The 22,203-nt window shown below is 39.9% G+C and overlaps 1 protein-coding gene across 1 annotated transcript in view; it reads right to left on the bottom strand.

Annotated features, from left to right (window-relative positions):
• Positions 1-22,203, bottom strand: part of grin2aa (glutamate receptor, ionotropic, N-methyl D-aspartate 2A, a) — a 158,216-nt gene that overhangs the window by 56,893 nt on the left and 79,120 nt on the right. Inside the window, exon 3 of the mRNA XM_031320850.2 lies at positions 4,157-4,323. Coding sequence (XP_031176710.2) covers positions 4,157-4,323 — 167 coding nt within the window. The remainder of the gene's footprint in view (positions 1-4,156; positions 4,324-22,203) is intronic.

The raw sequence follows: 22,203 nt of genomic DNA, 5'->3' as shown, positions 1-22,203 counted from the left end.
ACCTTTTTTCACACCCAGTTAAAAATGTTTTTCTTTTAAACAAACCGACACTCATCCTCTTCATTAAATAAATCATTATATAGTTGTGGATACTGATTTACAATTATTACAATTTTTTTTACCCCTCTGCACACTCTTTACTTGCAGATCAATCATCTCGGTTGAAACATGTGAGTGTGTACAGTGTGTGTTTGAGATTATCCAGATCATATAGGTAAAATGTGTCCAATGCCTGAACAACCATTTCTGTCCAAAAACCCAGCTCTGTTCCTTTAAATCTGCAGATTATACTGACAGGCACACCACCTACCTGCCTGCATTCATCTCCACCAGACAGCCTATGTAAGTAGTCACCCGCAAAATATATTTCCTCACTCTCATGTCATATATCTGAGCCTGTACTTCATCTAGGCTACTGCACATACTAATATGTTTCCATGCTCAGGACAGCCTTGACTCACTGACTTCACTGGTCCAATTTACTGTTGTGAATGATGGAAGTTCATTAGTATTAAAACTGTCTGCCCATGACTAAGTCACTGAGAACGAGCTGAATGCTGAGATGGGAAATCGACAATGCGTAATTGCAGGTAATGGGCTTAAAGTGCTCATATTATGCTTTTTGGCTTTTTCCCTTTCCTTTATTGTGTTATATATCTTTGTGTGCATGTTACAGGTTTACAAAGTGAAAAAGCCAAAAGTCCACCCCAAAGGCACTTACCATCTCCAACAGAAAACACTGTTCAAACTGCTCCAAACAGCTCTATTGTAGTCCAGCCTTTACTTCCGTGACGAACGTGCGTCACTTTGTAACACACGTTATAATGCTCGCCTAGCTGGTAGCATGGCACACCCTCATACTCTGCAACTGACTAGCTAGACTGACTAGTCCTTACCTAGATACTGAGCATGTGCGACTCCCAACAAAGATGGAATCGAAGTGTGATGTTCCACTCTGTAGCTAAAACAGAGAGCTCAACACACAGGGTGAAAAGAGGAGCTGCAGCAATGTGCAGTACAACAAAAATATGGTGTTTTTTTTTTAATTGAACCATGTAAACCTATTCTGGTATAACCTCTAAATACAATCATGAACCTGAAAATAAGCATAATATGAGCACTTTAATAATTCTTGTTTTATAAAGTATGGCTATTATTTCAACATTGACGTCAACTTCACTTCTGGAGGTGGTACAAATATTGACACTGGGATGTTAAGTTACTTTTCATTATGACAAAACTGTAATACTGTGGAGCTGTCTTCACTAAAGTATGGTAAATACATTTATATTATTATATAATATAAAAATTATATTATTATTATATTATCATATGAAGTGGATATTGATTGAAGCATAAACAGGGCTTAGTTGCTGGAAGGGAAAATGTGTACAGGAGCTGATTCCTATTTGGGTAGATTACATCAATTGTGAGATATTTTTAGTAGCTCACGCTTCCCAGTTTCCTGATAGCAACACCTGTTTGAGGGACACATTCATAATGTTATTCAATCAGCCAGCTAGCCATCTGTTGCCACTCTACTTGTAATTAAAACAATCCTAACCAGTGTTACCAAATATGGACACAGGCAGAGAGTTTTTGACATAAAGAGTAACTGCTAATGAAAAAGACCCTCCTCAGCTGGGCTTTAATATATCATGGGTTCAGGCACCAGCCCTTGCCAACATCTCAACACTGCTGAACATGGATCATTAATTTGACTTTTCTTTTGCCAAAAATTATGGTTTACTGTTCTCTTTAGCAGTTTTTTCTCTTTCTCTCTGCAGAGAGCGACACCATCAGTCAAAGTGACCTAAAGGTGCGGCAAACAGCCAAACTGCATGTGTAGTAAACCTACCTGTCATCTACATTCATTTTAAGAATGCTGATGGAATCCTTTTAGTGCTGCCTGTCTTTGAATACTGTATGAGTGGAGGAGATGAAAAATACAAGGCCAAAACACTGTGGGCAGTAACTCTTCTAGAAAGTATACTTTCCCAATCTCTGGGGAAATTTGCAGTGATAATGGAGAAGATTAAACACAAAATGGAGAAATGGGCTTGGAGAAATGTCACGCAGCATGGGGAATGACATGCAGCAAAGGGCCACAGGTCAGAGTCGAACCCGCGGCCGCTGCGTCGAGGAGTAAACCTCTTTATATGGGCGCACGCTCTACCAGGTGAGCTACCCAGGCGCCCCCCAATCTGATTTAAAAAAAATCGAATATCTGCCGATACCGAGTACCAATCTGCGATTGCGATGTTGGGTGATGGCACTTCTTGTTGACGTTCGAAGTATTTTCAAACAAAACGAGGCTAGCTCGCCCCTCCCTCCTCCCCATCCCATCCCATCTCCCTCCCTTCTGTGCTTCTGCACACTAACCCCCCCCCCAACCCCCACCCCCAAATCCTTCTTGTCGGTTATTGGCTGGAATGCTGGAAGACTGTTTGCTATGTTTTGTGGTGCAGGTTGGCACAGTTTGTTTTTGTTGGCGTTTGTGGAGCCTGGGCTGTCTACAGACACCGCATTTTTTTTACAGTGTGTTCAATGGACAGGCAGCTAGCGGATAGTGAGGAGATGTTTGCTGTATGTGACAAAAAATGTTGTAGCCTAAAAAATGTGTGACATCGCTTAGAGCACATTTAATAGTCAATCTTTGATTTTCTTCTCGTGTTTAACTCTGATGTTGGATCCAGGGAATAAAGGCCTGTAAGCGTGGTTTCCTGGTGGAATCAAGGAAGAAGTGTGGAGGATAGGAGTAATCCACTTCTGTAAAACCGATGTTAGCATGCCAGTATTAGCACTTAGCTCAAAGCACCGCTGTGCATAAATATAGCCTCACAGAGCTGTCAGCATGGCTCTTGTTACAGTTGTTTCTCGTCCTGGGTTTAATTTGAGTTTATCTGACCAACTAAGTTTGTGCTATCCATCCAGAGCTTCTCCAAATAAAAAGGGAAGTTTGCCACATGGTTGGCACAGCTAGCAATGCAACCTCCACATCAGGACCATACGCTGTATGAGATGGACTGCTTAACAGCCTCCCAAAAGTGAAGCCAAAATATCTTGATCAACTCCTGGTGGCTGGCTGTAGTATAGGTCATAAATACTGGGTGCCCCCTTCATGTTAGCGGATGGGACATAGACCAAAATAAAAAAAGGGACCACAATAGGGCAATTAAACAATAATTGGCAGCAGTCCATTGTAGCGAAGAGCCATCTAATAAAAGAAACAACACTCTTTCACTATTAACTGTGAAACACTAATACCTTGTAAAGCACACGTCAAATACATTTTTTCCAATGATGGTTTCTGACATTTTAAGTAGTTCTTATCATGCTGTTGTTTGTTCAATTGTTCATTAGTTGGAATTAGTTATTTAATGTTATGTTAACAGGATTAAATGTCATGATTGACAGCTGTGATTGACTCGCAATTGGTCGAGCGGGTGTAAGGGCGGGACTTCGATTCCACGGCTCCACTGCCTGATCACTACTGCCTGACTCTGGCTTAGAGTTTAGATTCTCTGCCCGAGCCCAAACTTGGACCCGGCCCTTGATCAAGCATTTGTGTTTTTTTAATCATTACTTTATTAGCCTAATTCGGTGGGGAGAAAGCTATGCCTCTCCAGCTTCTCCCGTAGCTCTGGGTGGGTGTCCTGCACTGACTTGAGTGTGAGGTAAACTGTGCTACATCGTGTCTCCCCCATCTGCAGCACTGTTGTCAGCCAGTGCGTCAGCATGCAGACCGTGGCGAAGGACAGTATTAATTAGGTGATCGAGACAAGAAAGTCTCCTATATGGTTCCAGGGCTTTGATTGTGTTGCTGCCTTGATCTGTTACCCACACTATTCGGCTGAGGGAGCTAGGGTCGTTTTTTTTTTTTTTTTACGTTTCTTCATTCGGATCCATTTGCGATCCATTCCATTCTGAATAAACAAACAGCGCAGTTTACATGCTTCGTCCTTGTTGCATTATTCATTAAGATCATTCTAAACAGATTTCTGTAGTTCAAACAACTGGGAATTGTAGTGTACAGCATTTCACTGGTGAATCTTCTTTTTAGCTACCATATCCAATTTAATAGTAATCAGATGCAACCGAAGATGAAAGTAAAATTGTGGAGAACAGTGCAAAGCATGTGTCTAGTTGATCCTACCTGTTGTCCACGGTAAGTTTTAGGATGTTGATGAACTCCTGGTAGCCGGGGAACTTGGATGTGACAATGGAGAAGATGTGCCAGTCATACTCCTCCATGATGTTCAGCATCAGCAGAGCCTCCTGCTGGATGGAGGCACCGAACTGGAAGAATGTCGACTTCACATCCTGAGAAAAGAGAATCGGGGAGAAGGATGGAGGGAATAAGAAAAGAGGGAGATAAAGGGAGGGGAAGAAGAGATTTAGTTGGATTTTTGTTTCACTTAAATGAATTAATAGTAAACTAGCAAATTCAGACTGCATCTCAGAACTATCAATCAACAACATAGCATTTCAAATTTGGCAGTACACATACACTCCCTCTCTCTTACCCACAGACACACACACACACACACACGTACATGCACATGCAAACGCACACACACACACACACACACACACACACACACAAACACACACACACACACACACACCTACACACACACACACACACACACACAGATCGAGAGTAGTAAGCTTCTTGTGGAGAAAATATATGGATGAAGAGCTCAGAACAATTCAATTAAGCCCAAATTGAATTGGTGCAGTACAGGCGGGCTGCAGAACTCTGTGGGCCTGGTTCTGGGGAACGAGGGTTACATTCACTCTTGAGTCACTTCCACTCCATTAAACATGACTCATCATTTGCCACTTAATTCAGCCAAACTGAGACATGGGCTTGGACAGAGCAGACAGGCCCTATTACAGGTGGACAAATTAACTCTGTTCATTTATTTTGTAGGTTTTCGTTTTTAATGAGTCATTATGGTGCGGGCTATTAAATTATGTGAAATGAGTCAAAGTAAATAGGGAGGAATAGTGAGGAAGAAAAAGAAGAGTGTGGCATTACGGAATGTATGGACTGACGAAGCGTGACTTCGTCCTTGGTTGTTTGTTGTATGATCTGTTGTGTGTAGATTTCTGTTGAAATGTCAGGGAGTTAGCACATGACTTATCTCGACACCACTTGTCTTTGGCACTCTATGACAGACTTGCAGGTTGGTGTGTGTGCACGTCATTATGTGTGTGTGTGTGTGTGTGTGTGTGTGTGTGTGTGTGTGTGTGTGTGTGTGTGTGTGTGTGTGTGTGTGAGGCTGCAACCTGACAGCTATAAAAAAGAAGAAGAATGAGGGCTAAGAGACCCAGAACAACAGGTGGGAGCAAGAGATATGACACAAAAAAAAGAAAAGGAGATTATTCCCGGTGTTACATTGTAAGATTACACCTACTCTTACATTGAACAAATGGAACACATGCACTTATACACACTGGCACACACAAAAGAGTGCACTACATGTGCACGCTGCCTGCAGCCTGCATCTACAGGACATCATCCACAGTGTGACTAAATGTGAAAAAGAAAAGTGTTGGTGTGTGCGATGAAGCAGCAACTGTAATGCTAGGAGCTATAGTACTGTGTAGTGTAATGTCGCCTAGCATTAGCCTCAATCCTATATGCTGCAAACACATTTTGAAGAGGCCTATTGTCTATAGAGAGGCCTAATGACTACAATGTTTGGAAGAAGAACAAATGGAAAAAGACAAGTGATGAGATAGTGTTGTTATCGTTGATGTGACTGCGGCTTTATTGTGGAACATATTTATTTAAAGCACACATTTTTGCTTATTTGCTTATTTGCATATTTGCTTGGTTTGTTATTGTTGTCATTTAATTATATTTGTAATTTTTTTGCTTTTTGTTACTTAGTTTTGTTGGCAGATATTGCTGTATGTATTTTATTTTATTTTTTATTTTTATTCTTTTTTTATTTCTTTTTTGTATATGTTATGAAATGTTTTAATATTGTTTGACTAAATGTAGTGTTGGACCCCAGGAAGACTAGCTGGTTGTCAAGGCGTCAGCCAATGGGGATCCTTAATAAACTAAACTAAACTAAATTTCCTTGTGCATTGTATTTTGAGTGATGGTTATGTGCGTCACACCAAGTTCAAATATTTAATTTTGACTGTACACTTCTCCAAAGCAGATTCGCAGAGCAAAGCTTGCACTGCTGAGCTGACAAATGTCAACCAAATATGTTACATGCTATGTAATGTTATGTTGTGCTAATAAGACGCACACTGCCAATACATTACATTGTTTCAGAGAGAAAACTGAATCATTAAGTGCTTAAACATAATGAGTCGATAAACATTAAGTAAATGGTTGGCTGCACCAGATCCAGGTGAAACTAGAAGTCATTGTTTTGTGTTTTGTTTTAAATAAAAGACCTAAAACACCATCACAGTTTTGCAAAGACCATTATTGAGGGAAGGAAAGGCATGTTATGGGGAAAAATCTCCATCATTATCTCCATTTCCACAAAAAGGTGGAGTTTTTACTCACTTAATACAATTTAAACCGCCAACAAAGAACTGGTATGAGTACATGCAACTTAAAGCAATTAAAGTATTACTATTAAATTATAACCTTTCAATATTTTATTTTATTTTACTCATACCATTTTTTTACATACGAGCAACCGACTGGTCTGCTGGTCTATTACAGTACATCTCTTTTCCTGTAGACAGTCACACTTCTAAGACACAGAGTAGGTATACATGTATCGCAACTGAGTGAAGAGGGCATTCGGGGGATGCAAATAGACACAAGTAGGAAGCATGGAATGCGTGTAGTGGATTTGTACCCATATCAGTGCATTGTATGTAATTTCATCGCTATATGCATGACCTAGCTTTTATTTTCCACTGTGTTGATAGCCCCTGAATAATGTGGGTATTCACTGTTTGCATTATTTGTGCGGTGGTGAGTGTGTGTCTCTTTCCCTGTATATCAAGACTCTGGAGTGCTCTTTAATGGTATTGTATCTGTATGGGGCCGGCTCACTCGATACTCAAGACTCAAGTGCTCTTCAGAGGCTCTGAATGTGTGTGTGTGTGTGTGTGTGTGTGTGTGTGTGTGTGTGTGTGTGTGTGTGTGTGTGTGTGTGTGTGTGCATGCGTGCGTGCGTGCGTGCGTGTGTGCATGCAGGTGCTCTAATAGGGTAGAAACTGAAGCAATGCTTGAGCATGGTGGGACAGGAGGGAGGTCATGCTACAAGATGTGTCACTTCCTGTCTTCATCACAGCAGCGGCCAATACTCCCACACTTAGCAGCAATATACGACACAGGGCCAGTCATGGAATACATATAGTAGAATAAGGTGGCAGATTAATATGTGACTTTGGATGGAATTTTATGTTTTGTATGCTTTTTTGTGTCATAGTTATTAAAGTACTGACATCTACAACAGCCACCTGTTGACAAAACACCTTGCTGACAAAGTGCCATCGAAGTTTCCTTTGATTTTATTAATGAAAGGTTTTTCTTAAAATAAAAAATAAAAGGTCTGTTTAGCCGCCGTGCTAAACACTGCTCATGCTCATCAAATTTAATTTAGCAAAAGCTAACACTGGTTATGAATAATCTCTAAAGAATTCTGTTTCATTTTTCTTTTATTTTGGCAATGGTTTGTATGTGTGTGTGTGTGTGTGTGTGTGTGTGTGTGTGTGTCTGTGTGTGTGGGCCTGTCTGAAAGGATTCAATCTCCAGGAACTCCGGGAGAGGAAGCCAAATTCTCCCACAAAAGGGAAATCTTCCTTATGACAAAATAATTGCTCTTTTCTGGTCTCAAATGAGACTGGGCACGTGCCTGCGCTTATTTGTGCAGGCCAAATCATGTGTCTTTATTTTAACAGGATCTCATCACATTGAACCCAACAGAACGCAACAGGACTGAAGAGATAAGGTTTAGATTGGGCTGAATATTCTCATTTTATTCGATGCATGATCAGAAACGCAGCTTGCAATGTGCAAATGATGAGCCCGGCTTCACTATTCTAACTCAGAAATTAGGCACTTTATGTTGGCCTAACCTATAATTCAGAGACCAGAGGCCCCCTCTATTGAACACTTGAGTGAAGCAGACTCTTCAGGACACTGAGAACAAAGAACTGAATAAATCCTCACATCTTTATCTTTATTCTCACTCTCCTGCTGAGAGAGCGAAGACAACCACAACTTCATTCCTGTTTCTGTCATCTGATATCTCTCTGTTCAAATGTCTCTTTCCAGGAGAAACAAAAATGCAGGAAATGGAATCACTACATTTCATACAACTGTGCATTGTGATACATCTTCCAATCGTGTGTGCATGTGTGTTGTATTTCATATTTTTATATTGTATGTTTTGTTATTGCTCATTACGTGTACAGGTATTTTATCTTCAAGGTTTTTGCAATGCAGTAGAGTGAGAGAAAGAGATAGAGGGAGACAATATTATACAAAGGAAGAACAGATATGGTGAACAAAATAAGAAATGAAACCTAAAGGAACGCAACAAAAAAAAACACCAAAAGGAAGCAAATTTGCTTTAGAGTGGCAGGCAGAAATAGTTTCATAAAGACATTAAATTAGAGACAAGGAGGGAGGAAATTTTGATGCAGGGCAGAAAGAGAGAAAAGAGAGATGGGTTGAGGACTGGAGAAGAGACTGATGGAGTGACTAAGCAGCATATGATGGTCTCTAATTGGGACGGCTCACAATCCGTAACATCAGAAAACAGTCAATCGTATCCTCTCATTTCACCCTTGTCAAGTGTGACATGTCTTTTGTTTCCATTCACACCCTCAGCAAACAGCGCCCACACAAACAAACACACACACACACACACACACACACACACACACACACACACACACACACACGCACACACGTACACGTACAGTACATAAACACACAGTCTGTCATTCAAAGTTCTTTCCCTCTTGCACCGTCTATCACATTCACAGTCTCCCGCTCTCAAACTTCCCACTCTGTTGCATACACACAAACAGACACACACACGTCCACTATGACGCACACACACGCACAAACAAGCACCGGCCCCGGGGGGCAGGACAGTGTGTCTAAGTTGAGATAGAGGGGAGTTATAAATAGTAGTCCTAATATCCTCTGCTGCTGATAGCATCATGCACTGTCTGGTCGGATGACACGCACACATGTACAGAAAACAACAAGTCAAACACACACAGATGAGTGTGTAGTGAATTGTGAGTTGAGGCTGTGATGTACACACTCACCAAGATAAAGGCCTGATAGTACACATGCACGCCAAAACCTGCATATATTTGCCATATAAGGGATGTCATATACAGTATATCCCTGTATCACTTATATCTGCCATAGATACCCTGCTATCTATCGGGTTTAAAGCTCTGCGGTGTTCACTGGTAGAGAAACACGGTTGGTGTTACTAAATTTAAACAGACAGGCATAAAAATAGCTGCAGCAGAAGAAAGGAGCTTGAAATGTCTGTGGAAACAAACTGAAATGCCAAGCAGACAGAACTCACCATATAAACCACACTGACAGAGAGAGTCACTTTGGAGCCAAAACTACAAACAAATAACTCTCAGAAACTGAATGATAAAATAACAGATCCCTGCGCACAAAAACAACCAGACATAAGAACAGCTTCTTTCCCACTGCCATCACTCTACTGGTCTGCAGATGAGTGGGGTCATCCCCACTTTGGCCACTCACCCACTTCTCTACACATTACATACTTATCATTCCAATATGCATCTTGCACACTACTTTGCACTATTACTTTTTGCACTTTACATCCCACTCCATGTGTACTTGTCTTGATATTATGTCTTATTTGTATATTTGTATTTTTTTATATTGTGTTGATATGTGCCTAAATGTATATTGTTGTCTCTATTGTACAGTATGTGTCTATATTACTATTTGTCTACTGAATGTACACTACATGTCTATTTGTTGAATGTATAGAGAGTTAACACCTACCAAAGTCAAATTACTTGTGTATGTAAGTATATTTGGCCAATAAAACTGATTCTGATTCTGAACTGATTACTGTACACAGTGGTGGAATGTAACTAAGTAAATTTACTGAAGTACTGTACTTAAGTACACATTTAAGGTATTTGTACTTTACTTGAGTCTTTTCTTTTCATGCCACTTTCTAGTTCTACTCCACTACATCTCAGCGAGAAATATTCTACTTTTTACTCCACTACATTAATCTGACAGCTTTAGTTACTAGTTACTTTATTAAGATTGTTGCACACCCAACACATGTAGTTTATAAAACCTGATGTTTTATTATAAATTAAACTAGCCAACAATATAATGGCCTACAAGTCCAGCTGAAACGATTAGACCATTAAACACACAACTGTTTGGATCGTTTCCAGTTTCTAAACTGTGAGGATGTTTCTGCATTAAGTACTTTTAGTTTTAATACTTTAAGTACATTTTCCTGATTATACTTACATACTTTTACTTGTAACAGAGTATTTTAACAGTGTGGTATTAGTACTTTTACTTAAGCAAAGGATCTAAATACTTCTTCCACCACTGACTGTACACAGTAATGCACTGCTTTTACCAGAGTGAGGTTTCCCAATATTATGTTCGGACAGGAAATATAAGAAAAGTAAAAAGAAATATGGCAAATGTTATATAAACTTCCACTTCCTGCCACTGACACATGGTCTCCAAAGTTGCCAGGTGTATCATATGATCCTTATAGCGCAAAAATATGACAGGCGGCGATTCAATATGAAAATGCTAAACATCTACACACTAGATTATTTGTAAAGTATCATACATATATAGAATCTGGCTTTGCATCTTGGCCAGGCTCTGAAGTTTAGAACTATCCAATTATTTACTTTTAATTTTGTAGTTTTGCCAAAAAACAGGTGTCTCTGTGTCTGTGGGGCTGGATTGGCGCTAATACAACAAAAAAGAAAATGTATATACACAAATTCCAAATGTACAAGAAATGACAATATATGTTCTGGCACCACTTACTTCTTCCTCCCACTGAGTATTTTCGAGGAAAACAGATACAGAATACAGGCAAGCCAATTAGGAAAGTAGAAACTTTGTTGAAACAAGTGCTGCTTGGTGGGTTGGATGTATCCTAAATTAAAGAAATGAGGATTCAGGCCATATTCATATGTTTCCCAAGGTATATTCTATATGTTTGCCAAAAAAACAAGACATTATTAAACTGACACTTTTCGGCAGGAGGAAGTGATATAATCACTTGTACCAAGACAGACCCAGACCACATGCTATTTCCAACAAGTAATAATCCTTTTTTAATATCCTCTGTCAAATACAGACACAGGAGATGTAGATAACCTGAGAAGAGACAGTTTTAATCAGTTATTTTTTCCCAAATAAATACAACTCATAATTAGAAAGATGTCATAGGACTTGAAATTGACACTGGACTAAACATGTTCATGTGTGGAACAGCAAGGCTCTGCTGAAGGGTGTCCATGTTTTAAATCTGTTCTCTCTCTCCTGCTTATGTCAGTTGTATTTTCAGACGAGAGTGCGACCCGCCTCCTCCCCTTCTACCTCCAGGCATATTCGGCACGGTGTTCTCGGTCTTCTCCCGGCTGACGGCTCGTTTTGCCTATACGGATTTTTCTCACCACCACCAGTGTCTAGATTCCATTGGGGGATATGTTTTGGTTTTCCTAAACCTTAGAATTGTATATATACCCCGTATACAATGGAGTCTAATCTCCAAAGTTATGTATGTAATTACTTTGTGATATCTTACTAATAAACGTTTGCATATCTGCAACGAAGTCTCTCCTGATTGAAATACACCTAATAAATTACTTCCACTTTAACGGAAGCATTACATGCTGAGAAAACCTTCTGAAATCATTGTTTTATGATCCCCTTTAAAACCAATTTCATAATTCAAACCTGAGGCTAAAACAATATAATGTAAGCCAATGACATCACATGGAAATAGACTTTATCTCAGATATGCTAAATGCAGCCAAAATATGGCGTTATATATGTGTCACATTCCTGAGCGAGTAATTGTATGTTTTGAGCACAGAGAACTATATTTTGCAAGCGCATTACATTGCATTTTGAACAGAAATGTACACTCGCAAAAAACAATGCAGTTTGAGTAAACAAAAACCTATTTCGTGCGCAATAAATGTATTTGCATGTCTTTCTCTGCTCGCAGGTAGACGCTGCTGCGCTCCGGTCATGTCTCCCTCGCTCTCAACCTCTTCTCTCTACGCGCTCAACTCTAGACACGCTCGCTCAGATTTTCACAGCGTTACAAGTGTGCCACAAAACCAACCAATCGCAGAATCAAAAGGTCAATTCTGATTGGCTGTTCGTCTCCAATTAGATCGCAAGTAGCAGGAAACAAAAATCTAGGAGGAACAGTCTTTTTCAGTTTACACCTGTTGGTACAGCAAATACTGACTACAGTGGAGCTGTTCGACTAATGTTACTGGATTAAAACACATTTCGGTCAGTATTTTGTTTTATTGACTCATATCACAGAAATGTCTTAATATTTGTGTGTACTATAATGCCGTTGTTTTCTTTGACTTATATCTCCTTGTGTGTTTAACGTTAGTTTGACTCATCCTTCACAAGCAATCTAGTTCACACACTGCAGCCGACATGCCATCTGAACAGGCCTCGCAGCACTGTAACTAGCTAAGTTAGCTAGGTCTCGCAATGCGAGACTGAACAGCAGCAGACCTGTCACACTATAGCCACATGTAGCTAAGTAGTTTTTAATACTTTGGTTACATTACCGTATTTTATTAACCTGAATTATGTTGCTATATTAGCTTGCGAAGGAGCTATCCGTTGCTAACGCTAATTTATCTCAAAAAGCAGAAACGTTAGCTAACTACTGCCAAGATATGATTTCACTAGAGACCAGAGAGGTGTTGTAAGACTCAAGTGTTGTCATGTGTTGACACTGTCTTACAATGAAACCATATCTTGGCAGTAACATTAGTTAGCTACTGCTTTTTGACATAAATTAGCTAGCTAACGTTAGCGTTAGCATCGGATAGCTACTTTGCAAGCCAATAAAATATATAGCCTTGGCAAACAGAATTAAGGTTAATAAAACACGATAACTATGTAACCAGTATTACAAACTTCTTACAAGTGGCTGGATTGTGACATTTTAGGTGTGTTCGGATGAATACGTTGGATGCATAGACTTTATCCATGCTGGGCTAATGTTAGATTGCTTGTGAAGGATGACGTTAGTCACACACTAAGATACGTAAGATACAGATATGTAATTCAAACAACGGTATTGTGATTAACACAACTATTAAGGCATGTCTGTAATATACCGGTCGGTCAATAATATAAAATACTGTAGATCAGTGCTTTCCAACCCTTCTGGTCTGAGGTTCCCCCACAGCCCTGTCATATAAACTCACATACCCCGCCCTATCAATTCCCAATGTATTCACACTATTTATCATATTAAAGTGAATATTCTTACATTTTCATGCAATTGAACTGTAAACATTTAGGTTGGTTTGGTCAGAAATTCTACTAGCTAGTTAGGCCTTTTACTTGAAGTGTGGTTAATGTTTCAAAATTCATCCATTACTTTTAGCTAATCATTTCAACTGTTAGTTAAGTCAGTAGGCCACTGTTAGCTGTTTATTTCTACCATTGATTACTTCGCTATATGTTTAAACATGTGTTGAGCTATTTTAGCTGATATATTGTTTTAAATCAATCATAATTCAATTATTTTAATTAGTTAAGCTACTCCACAATCTTTCCAAGTACCCACTGGCTACAGCAGAGATACCCCTTGCTGGGGCATCACGGCAGGTGTTGCGTCAAAGACTGTTTCCCTGTAGATGTCTTTCCTGCTACTTGCGATCTAATTGGAGATGAACAGCCAATCAGAATTGACCTTTTGATTCTGCGATTGGTTGGTTTTGTGGCACACTTGTAACGCTGTGAAAATCTGAGCGAGCGTGTCTAGAGTTGAGCGCGTAGAGAGAAGAGGTTGAGAGCGAGGGAGACATGACCGGAGCGCAGCAGCGTCTACCTGCGAGCAGAGAAAGACATGCAAATACATTTATTCTGCACGAAATAGGTTTTTGTTTACTCAAACTGAATTATTTTTCGCGAGTGTACATTTCTGTTCAAAATGCAATGTAATGCGCTTGCAAAATATAGTTCTCTGTGCTCAAAACATACAATTACTCGCTCAGGAATGTGACACATATATAACGCCATACCAAAAAGCCTTTATAGAGACAAACAGCAAGAACAGTGAAGGCCAGAAATGCTCGCCATGTTTACAATAACAATTTAACGAACCTGTACAAGAAGCAAGTCTCCTTGTGTTTTTCTTTCCATCTCATTATTACCAGAGAGCAATATCAGTGTGCTAACAACATTGCTTTGGTAGTGTCTTTTTACTTACACATTATGCGAGTTTACTGCATCCCTTTGTAAATGGCTCTGACAGACTCTTATGACACTGTGGAAGTGTATTCGGTCGATTCCAGTATTTTTAAAGCAATAAACAGATTGCACTGTGAATATGAGTGTGTGTTCTTGAAGTGGGTTGTGGATGTGTTAATAAACTGCTTTGTGTGAAATGAGGGGAGCAGATATCCTTTGTTTGTGTTTGATAATAATTACAGGGAACCAGTAGCCTTCAACTGCAATAGGCGCTACACACAAACACACACACACACACACACACACACACACACACACACACACACACACACACACACACACACACACACAAGCACACACAAGCACACACATATTATTAAACATGGCTGTATTTGACGTCATAAAAGAATATATTTGGCATGAAGCATTGCAGTCCATTTTAGTAGATAACACACACAAAGGGAGAAAGAGACCTATTCAAAGTTTACCACTAAGGAGCAGTGTCTGTCTGTGTGTGTGTGTGTGTGTGTGTGTGTGTGTGTGTGTGTGTCTGTGTGTGTGATACTTGTGTGTGTGTGTGTATATGTGTGTTATTGCTGTGGTATAGGACTTTTTAACAAGCAGTCGAGCCCCCACGGGGAAACACTGACAAAATAACATCATCCCTCTCGCTCGGTCTCTATCTTTGTCTCTCTCTGTTTGCCCTCTTCTCCCACTCACTCTATTCTCTAATAAGTCCAATATCTTCCTCTCTCTGTCTCCCTTTCTTTCCATTAACTCTCTGTCCAGGGGCTCTGTCTTTTCTCGCCTCCTTCTATACATCTTGCCCTCTCCCACCCACTTCCTATCTCTTCTAATAAGGCCAGTATTCTGCTACACTCTTCCAGGACCTAACCTTACAACTAAACCGGAATAGCTGTTATCAGTGCTGGGAGTATACATGTAACTTCACAATTTATCCAAAAGCCATATTGATAAAAAAGAAACGACCAAATATGACTAATTAATATCCAGAGATATGGGCTGTCAGATTTTGTTTGGATGTAACAAAGAGGCTCCCAGCCTGAGGGTCAATACCCCCACAAGGGGTCACAAGATAAATCTGAGGGGTCGGGAGATAAATAATATTAAAGGAAAGCAGAGACAAATATATATTTCTGCTACACCAATTATTTTGCTTAGTTTTGTTATTGTTTTTTTTTCAGGATTGCTATATTGATAATTTTATTATTATAAAAAAAGCAAGAATAAAACACTCTTAAGTGGTCACAACATGTTCCAAGTTGTAACAAGTGCTTACACATACAGTAGGAGTGATAAAAAGGTGAGGAATACTACTCTCCCTTTAAACCACTCCATTCTTGGTAATCCAATTACTGTACTCTTTTTCTCCACAGCCCCACTTGTTATTTATCTGTGCATTACTGCCTTCACTAGACTTTAACATAATTGTTGCATTTCACACCTGTCACATGCACACAACTTTTTGGTATCATCATTACAGCATCCACAGTCATAATAGAGTCATCATTATGGAAATTGTCTTCACTGTCAATATTGCCATCATCAACAGCCATAACCATCACAAATATACTCTGCATGTCCTACCAATCATGCTTTCCTAATTGCATCCTTTTCCTTCCTTCATGCAGTCCTTCCTCCATTTTTTCCTTCTTATTTCATTCTGCCTGTCCCCATTATTTCTTTTTCTAACCTCCTTCCTTCTTTCGTAGCTTTCAATTATCTGTTCCTACTTCCTTTCTCTTGCCTTTCTCGCCATCTCTCCCACCTCACACTTCAGCATGGCTTTTCAATGAACACAAAAGAGAGGATGAGCAGGGGTGCTAATCACAATAAAATAGGACTGAATTAGCAGTCGCTGCACAGCTCAATCTTCAACACGGTAGTGCTCTATTGAATACATAAGTAATATTTCGAAAAGAGACCTCTTTGTCAGAATTACTTGTTGAAATGTGTTTTCTTTCTTTTCTTTAAGTATTGCATGTAGTAATCCTAAATGGAGGCACTCAGTGTGCAGCCGCCTTAAAGGGTTATAAAGACTGAAGCATTTAAGATTCAGTGCAAGGCAATGGGATGTAGAGAGATGAAATCGGGAACCTAATCTGAGAAGCTGTTTATTAGAAGGGATCATGTACCCTGACACACAAACATGCATGAAGTCACAAATACTCCAAACGCACAAATAAATGCTTGTGCTCACGCTGTAAAACATGCACTCTATACTCAAAGTGAAAGGGATTCAGTGTGTGTGTGTGTGTGTGTGTGTGTGTGTGTGTGTGTGTGTGTGTGTGTGTGTGTGTGTGTGTGTGTGTGTGTGTGTGTGTGTGTGTGTGTGTGTGTGTGTGTGTGTGTGTGTGTGTGTGTGTGTGTATCTGTGCCAGAGGGCTGTCTATCATGCCGAGTTCATTCCAAAGACACAATGAACATAATATAAACCTCAGCTCAAACAGAATGGAAGAACACCCACTGCCCAGGAAAAACAAGAAAATCAAAGGCCTTAAAGGCCAGATTTACACAGGAACAAAAGCACCTATACCTACATTTATGGAGTCGTAAAGCAGCCCAGAAAAAAAAGGCTGAGGTAGCGTGAGGGCGCATGAGTCCTGGTGTGAAATAATTTCCATCTTAATGTCATGTTTACAGGAACAACATCATAGTGGTTTGCTGAAGCTCCTGCACCGCACAACAATGAGAGACTGAGTTTGATCATTCAGCTGCCATACACATGGGCAAAAAAGAGAATGGAGCAATGTCAATAAGAACAATGAAAATAAATTAAATGAGGGAAAATATTACTTCAGTTCAGTGCAAATTAGCTTCGCCAGGTCAACACCACCGCACATATTTTTGCTGTTTAGCAGATTGCCTGGACCATATGTTCCAAAATTCAACTTGAGATTTTGTTCACCGAGAGTTCACTGGAGGCTAAATCGTTTATCTAAATCGTTATAAGCCCCCAACGTCTCCTTCCAGGCAGCGCTGCCTGGAAGGCACTAGGATTAGGCAATGGTTATGGTTAGGGTAGGTGCCTTGAAGTCAACGGTCGCAGCGCTGCCTTGAAGTCAATTAGGCAATGGTTATGGTTATGGTTAGGGTTAGGATTAGGTGCCTTGAAGTCAACGGATGCAGCGCTGCCTGGAAGGAGACGTTGAGGGCTTAAAACACCATCGAGCGGCTAAATCTTATCATCTTTCTGATGACACAGTTCCTACATCTGTTTTACATTGTGCTGCTGTGTCATTACGGCATATTGTGAACATTTTGAACTTATTTGCACGTCGCTATGTCCGTCACATGCTTGCAGAAACTGCAAATCAAAGCAAATTGTGCACAGTGGGACTCACTTCGCTGGCTCAACCAGCCGTCCTCAGATGGTGAGAGGGGATTGCTAACTAGGTGGTTAATAATTTGAAATCATCCAGCAGTATCAGCTTTTTCGAAAGCAGTTTAAAAGGCTCCAGTCAGAAAGGCCCCAGGCACTCTGGTTTTCAACTACAACCTACAAACTACAATTAGGAATACTAAAAAAAACACTTTCACTGTTAAAGGAATAGTTCAATATTTCAGAAAATACTCAAATAATATTAATAATATTAATTCGGTATAGATACCTTCTCATTAGGAGTGCACGGTATGAAAAAAATATGCGGTACGATAATATTTGCGATAAACAAACTAGATATTAAAGTGAACTCAGTTTTGCTAAAATACAACAAATTGCTTGTTGATTTTAAAACAAATGAAATGAAATCTTTTCCAACATTCTTTTATTAAACAAATTGACCATTGAATTAAATATAAAAGGCAACCCTTAAAAAAATGAAATATTGCGCAAATTAATATCGCGATGACGATAAAAAAAATTAAACAAAACGATATACTGTGCAGCCATACTTCTCATATCTGTCCCTTCATTAAGAAGCTCCTAACCTGACTCCACCAGATGGATTGCCTCGCATTTGCTCGGAATATCCATCTGGGAACTTTGCGTTGGAGAACTTTTGAGAAGGGGCGAAAATACTGGTTAGCTGATTGGATAAACCATCTGTCTATCACTAACCTGACTCCGCCAGATAGCTCGCAAGATCAGGGTGGTCTCATGAGGCTAATTTTCTTCACGACTAGCAGAGCCAGTTGATATATCTTCTAGACGAATATCTTAGCTTAGCTTAGCATAAAGACTGGGAAGAGAGGGAAAACTAGACTTGCTCTGCCCAAAGTACCAAAGTCTGCCTACCAGCACCTTTAGAGTTTAGTAATAAACACGGTATAGCTCACCTGTTTAATCTGTACAATAAGTGAATTTATAGATTCTTTATAAGAGGTCCATATGTTCTAATGGCTTTATTTATAGCAATAAATCATTTAGTGATACTTTATTTCATTACATTACACGTCATTTAGCTGACGCTTTTATCCAAAGTGACTTCCAATTAAGTGCTTTTAACCCTGAAGGTGCAAACTCCAGACAACAAGTAGTAAGTGCAAGTACATTAGCTTTAAATAAGCAATACTACAAAGAGCCATATGAAAGTGCAGCTTCAAGAAATATATATAAATTTTTTGTTATGTTTATCCAACGTGTAGTCGGAAGAAATGTGTTTTTAGCCTTTATAAATAAATCACTAGGAATATACTGGGTTGCTAGGATGTAAAAGAATCAGTCTGGCTCTTGTTCTTATCAATGGCTGGCTTATAATTGTTGTAGAATAATTAACAAATGCTTTATTGACTACTGTGGCAAGGTAACTAGTCTGTTCCTTCATTTAATTTGCGAAATACTGTATGTAGCCAGAAGTTAAGACATATTACAGTACAGAGGACATGCCATCTCCCATCATATTACCCCCTGCTTCCACTCTGACATACAACTAAGTGGGGGCAAATCAATACTGCATAATGTGCTGATAGTTTCCTCCACAGAGATGCATCAGTCAGCTGTTGTGGTCATCACTAAATACACTGGCAGTGTCAGTGATTCATCACCACAGCCACCGACAGGCAGACACTGAGATCGAGAGACCTACTTTGAGGAGGACGAAAACGGAGCGGGGCGAGCGGGAGGGATGGATGGAAGGAGTGGCAGGAAGATAGATGAGGAAAAGGCGAGGAGCGGTGTCAGTGAGCAAGTTGGGGAAAGAGACAAGAAGGGAGGAAGATAAAGAGGGGAAGGACTGAAAAAAGCAGAAGGGGGAGAGAGATACATTATGGACATGGAATGGACAGGAATACATTTAACAAGTTGGGCAATGTGCTTATTTGCTTCCTTTCAGCATGAGATGAGAGGATCATCTCATGTCTGTGTGTGTGTGTGTGTGTGTGTGTGTGTGTGTGTGTGTGTGTGTGTGTGTGTGTGTGTGTGTGTGTGCGTGCGTGTTGGAACTATTTCTAGATCAACAGTTTTTGCATCCATCCTATACTTCTATACAGCATCTGACGCTGTAGTTGCACGGACACTGTTGGTCAGTTTTTGATTTTGGTCAGGCATTATGGTAACAAACCTGGCATTTTCACTCCACTGACAAGGCTTCAGGATGCTGCTATTGTTTATTATTATTGTAAAAGCGGATATGACACATGCCTTTGGTGTGTGAGACGTGGGTTCGATTCCCACAGCGATACATCAACCAATGTGTCCCTGACACTTAACCCATAGTTGCTCCAGAGGCGTGCGACTGCTGACATATATAGCAATTGTAAGTCGCTTTGGATAAAAGTGTCAGCTAAATGACATATAATGTAATGTAATAAAAGATACAATGTGTTCATTTCACTTCAGACAGAGCCAGGCTAGCTGTCTACAGTCTTTATTAGGGTTGGGTACCGAAACGCGGTGCCAAGAGGGCACCGGTTCCGACCCTAAACGGTAGTAACGAGACAGAATAAGAATGAAAATTTTGGTGCCTTATTTTGGTGCCAAACTTTACACTACACTCAACAGCAGGTAACGTTAGCCTACCTTTAGCTAGCAGCTGGATTAAACACAGTTAAAATGCTGACAGCTAACATTAAACAGTGTAAAGTGTGACTGTATTTCAACACCGGGACGCAACAGTCTGCTCTGCAGCGCAGCAGATGCCGACGTCAGAAAAACACAGACGGTGCGTTCACTGAAACTGGTAACCTACAGCCTTGCGGTGCATTCAAAGTTATTGTAAAATACCCTTTTCCCATCTGGTGGTTGTTTTTGTCATTCAACAGCAATTTACTGGTGAAATAAGTTATTGTTTATTATAAGTTATAGTTATTACATTACTATTAATCATTTAATTTTGACCATATGGCCGTAGTAATAAACAAGTTGTTCTTAAATGTTGCCGACTGTTGTTTAGTACCCTTCTTTTTTTTCTTCTTTTTTTTTTAACTTTCTTAAAAAGTAATTGGTTCAGGCACCGTTTAGGCACCGGCACCGTTTTAAAAGTACCACTTTTGCACCGGTATCGGAAAAAAAACTAACAATACCCAACCCTAGTCTTTATGCTAAGCTACTGTGGGATAACCATCTTCTGCCTCCAGCCCCATATTTTCACACACAGACATGACATTGATATTGATCTTTTAATCTAACTCTCAGAAAAAAGAAAGAAAGAAAGAAGAAAGAAAAAATAAGCATACTGAATACTTAATAATACTGATACAACTGAATTACTTTAAATGAGAGAGAAGGAGGCTTACAAAAATGGGGGATCTCTCTCCCTGCTGCACTCACTGCAGTACTCTGCTCTATTCAAATCTGCTCACATCCACGCTCGCACATTCATCATTAATATTACAACAAGGAAGAGAGAGAGATGGATTGAAATAGAACAGTTCTCTCACACAGTGTGCAGATACATGCGCTCATGCACAACCGACTCTCCTGTATATTAACAAAGTGTAATATAAGTGCTACGCCCCAAACCCCACCATCATCTCTAAGCTTTCCCATTTCCATTTGATTGGCTGCCAGCGAGGCCTGCAGAGTAATTGGCTGCATTTCATTGGCCAAGCAGACGGACAGCACCCCTGAGAGGAGTCCATCAGGCGATATCTGTTAACAACACGCACAGACACCCAGAGTTTTACACACAAACTCACACAGGGCCGGAGGGGAACTCCCTAATGCCTAATGTACCTTTTGCTATCACAGATGGGTCACTTACATTTCTGGGCAAAAGAGCGATGAAGAGAGAGAAAGAGGGAGATAAAAAAAAGTGGAGTGGAAAAGATTGAAGGAGAGGGAACGGCAGGAAAGGGGCGGAGGATTGGATAAAACAAGGGAAGGGAGAGATCAAACAAGAGAGGTGGAGAGTAAGCAGGAAAGAAAGTGGGGCAACAGGACAAAAAGCAGTACTAGGCTACTTAAGTATATTTCAGCTTATATACTGTATGTGTGACTTTATGGCAATATAAGGAAATAACCATGCTGAGTACTGAACATTATCTTACAAACTTCAGTCAGATTTTGTGAACACAAATACATCTTGATAATCGTCAATGGCAAACATTGGGTCGTGACACCACATGTACTTCAGGCGGCCCTTCTCAGCTCCTCTAATGCTGATTCAGCATGGGTGAGAGTGAGCTGTGTGATCCTATTGAATCATTAATTTAAAAAAAAATTTGATTTGGTAAATCCTTATTTTTCGCCTACGATTTTTCTTTTTTATTCCACAAGCAAAAGACAAAAACTTTACAGTGCCAGCCAGTCGCCATATTTCATCAAACATATTCTCAATCTG

This window comes from Sander lucioperca, chromosome 21 (genome assembly GCF_008315115.2).
Source record: "Sander lucioperca isolate FBNREF2018 chromosome 21, SLUC_FBN_1.2, whole genome shotgun sequence".
Lineage (NCBI taxonomy): Eukaryota > Metazoa > Chordata > Actinopteri > Perciformes > Percidae > Sander > Sander lucioperca.
Note: the sequence above shows the minus strand (reverse complement) of the source record. Positions and strands in the feature narration are given on the sequence as shown.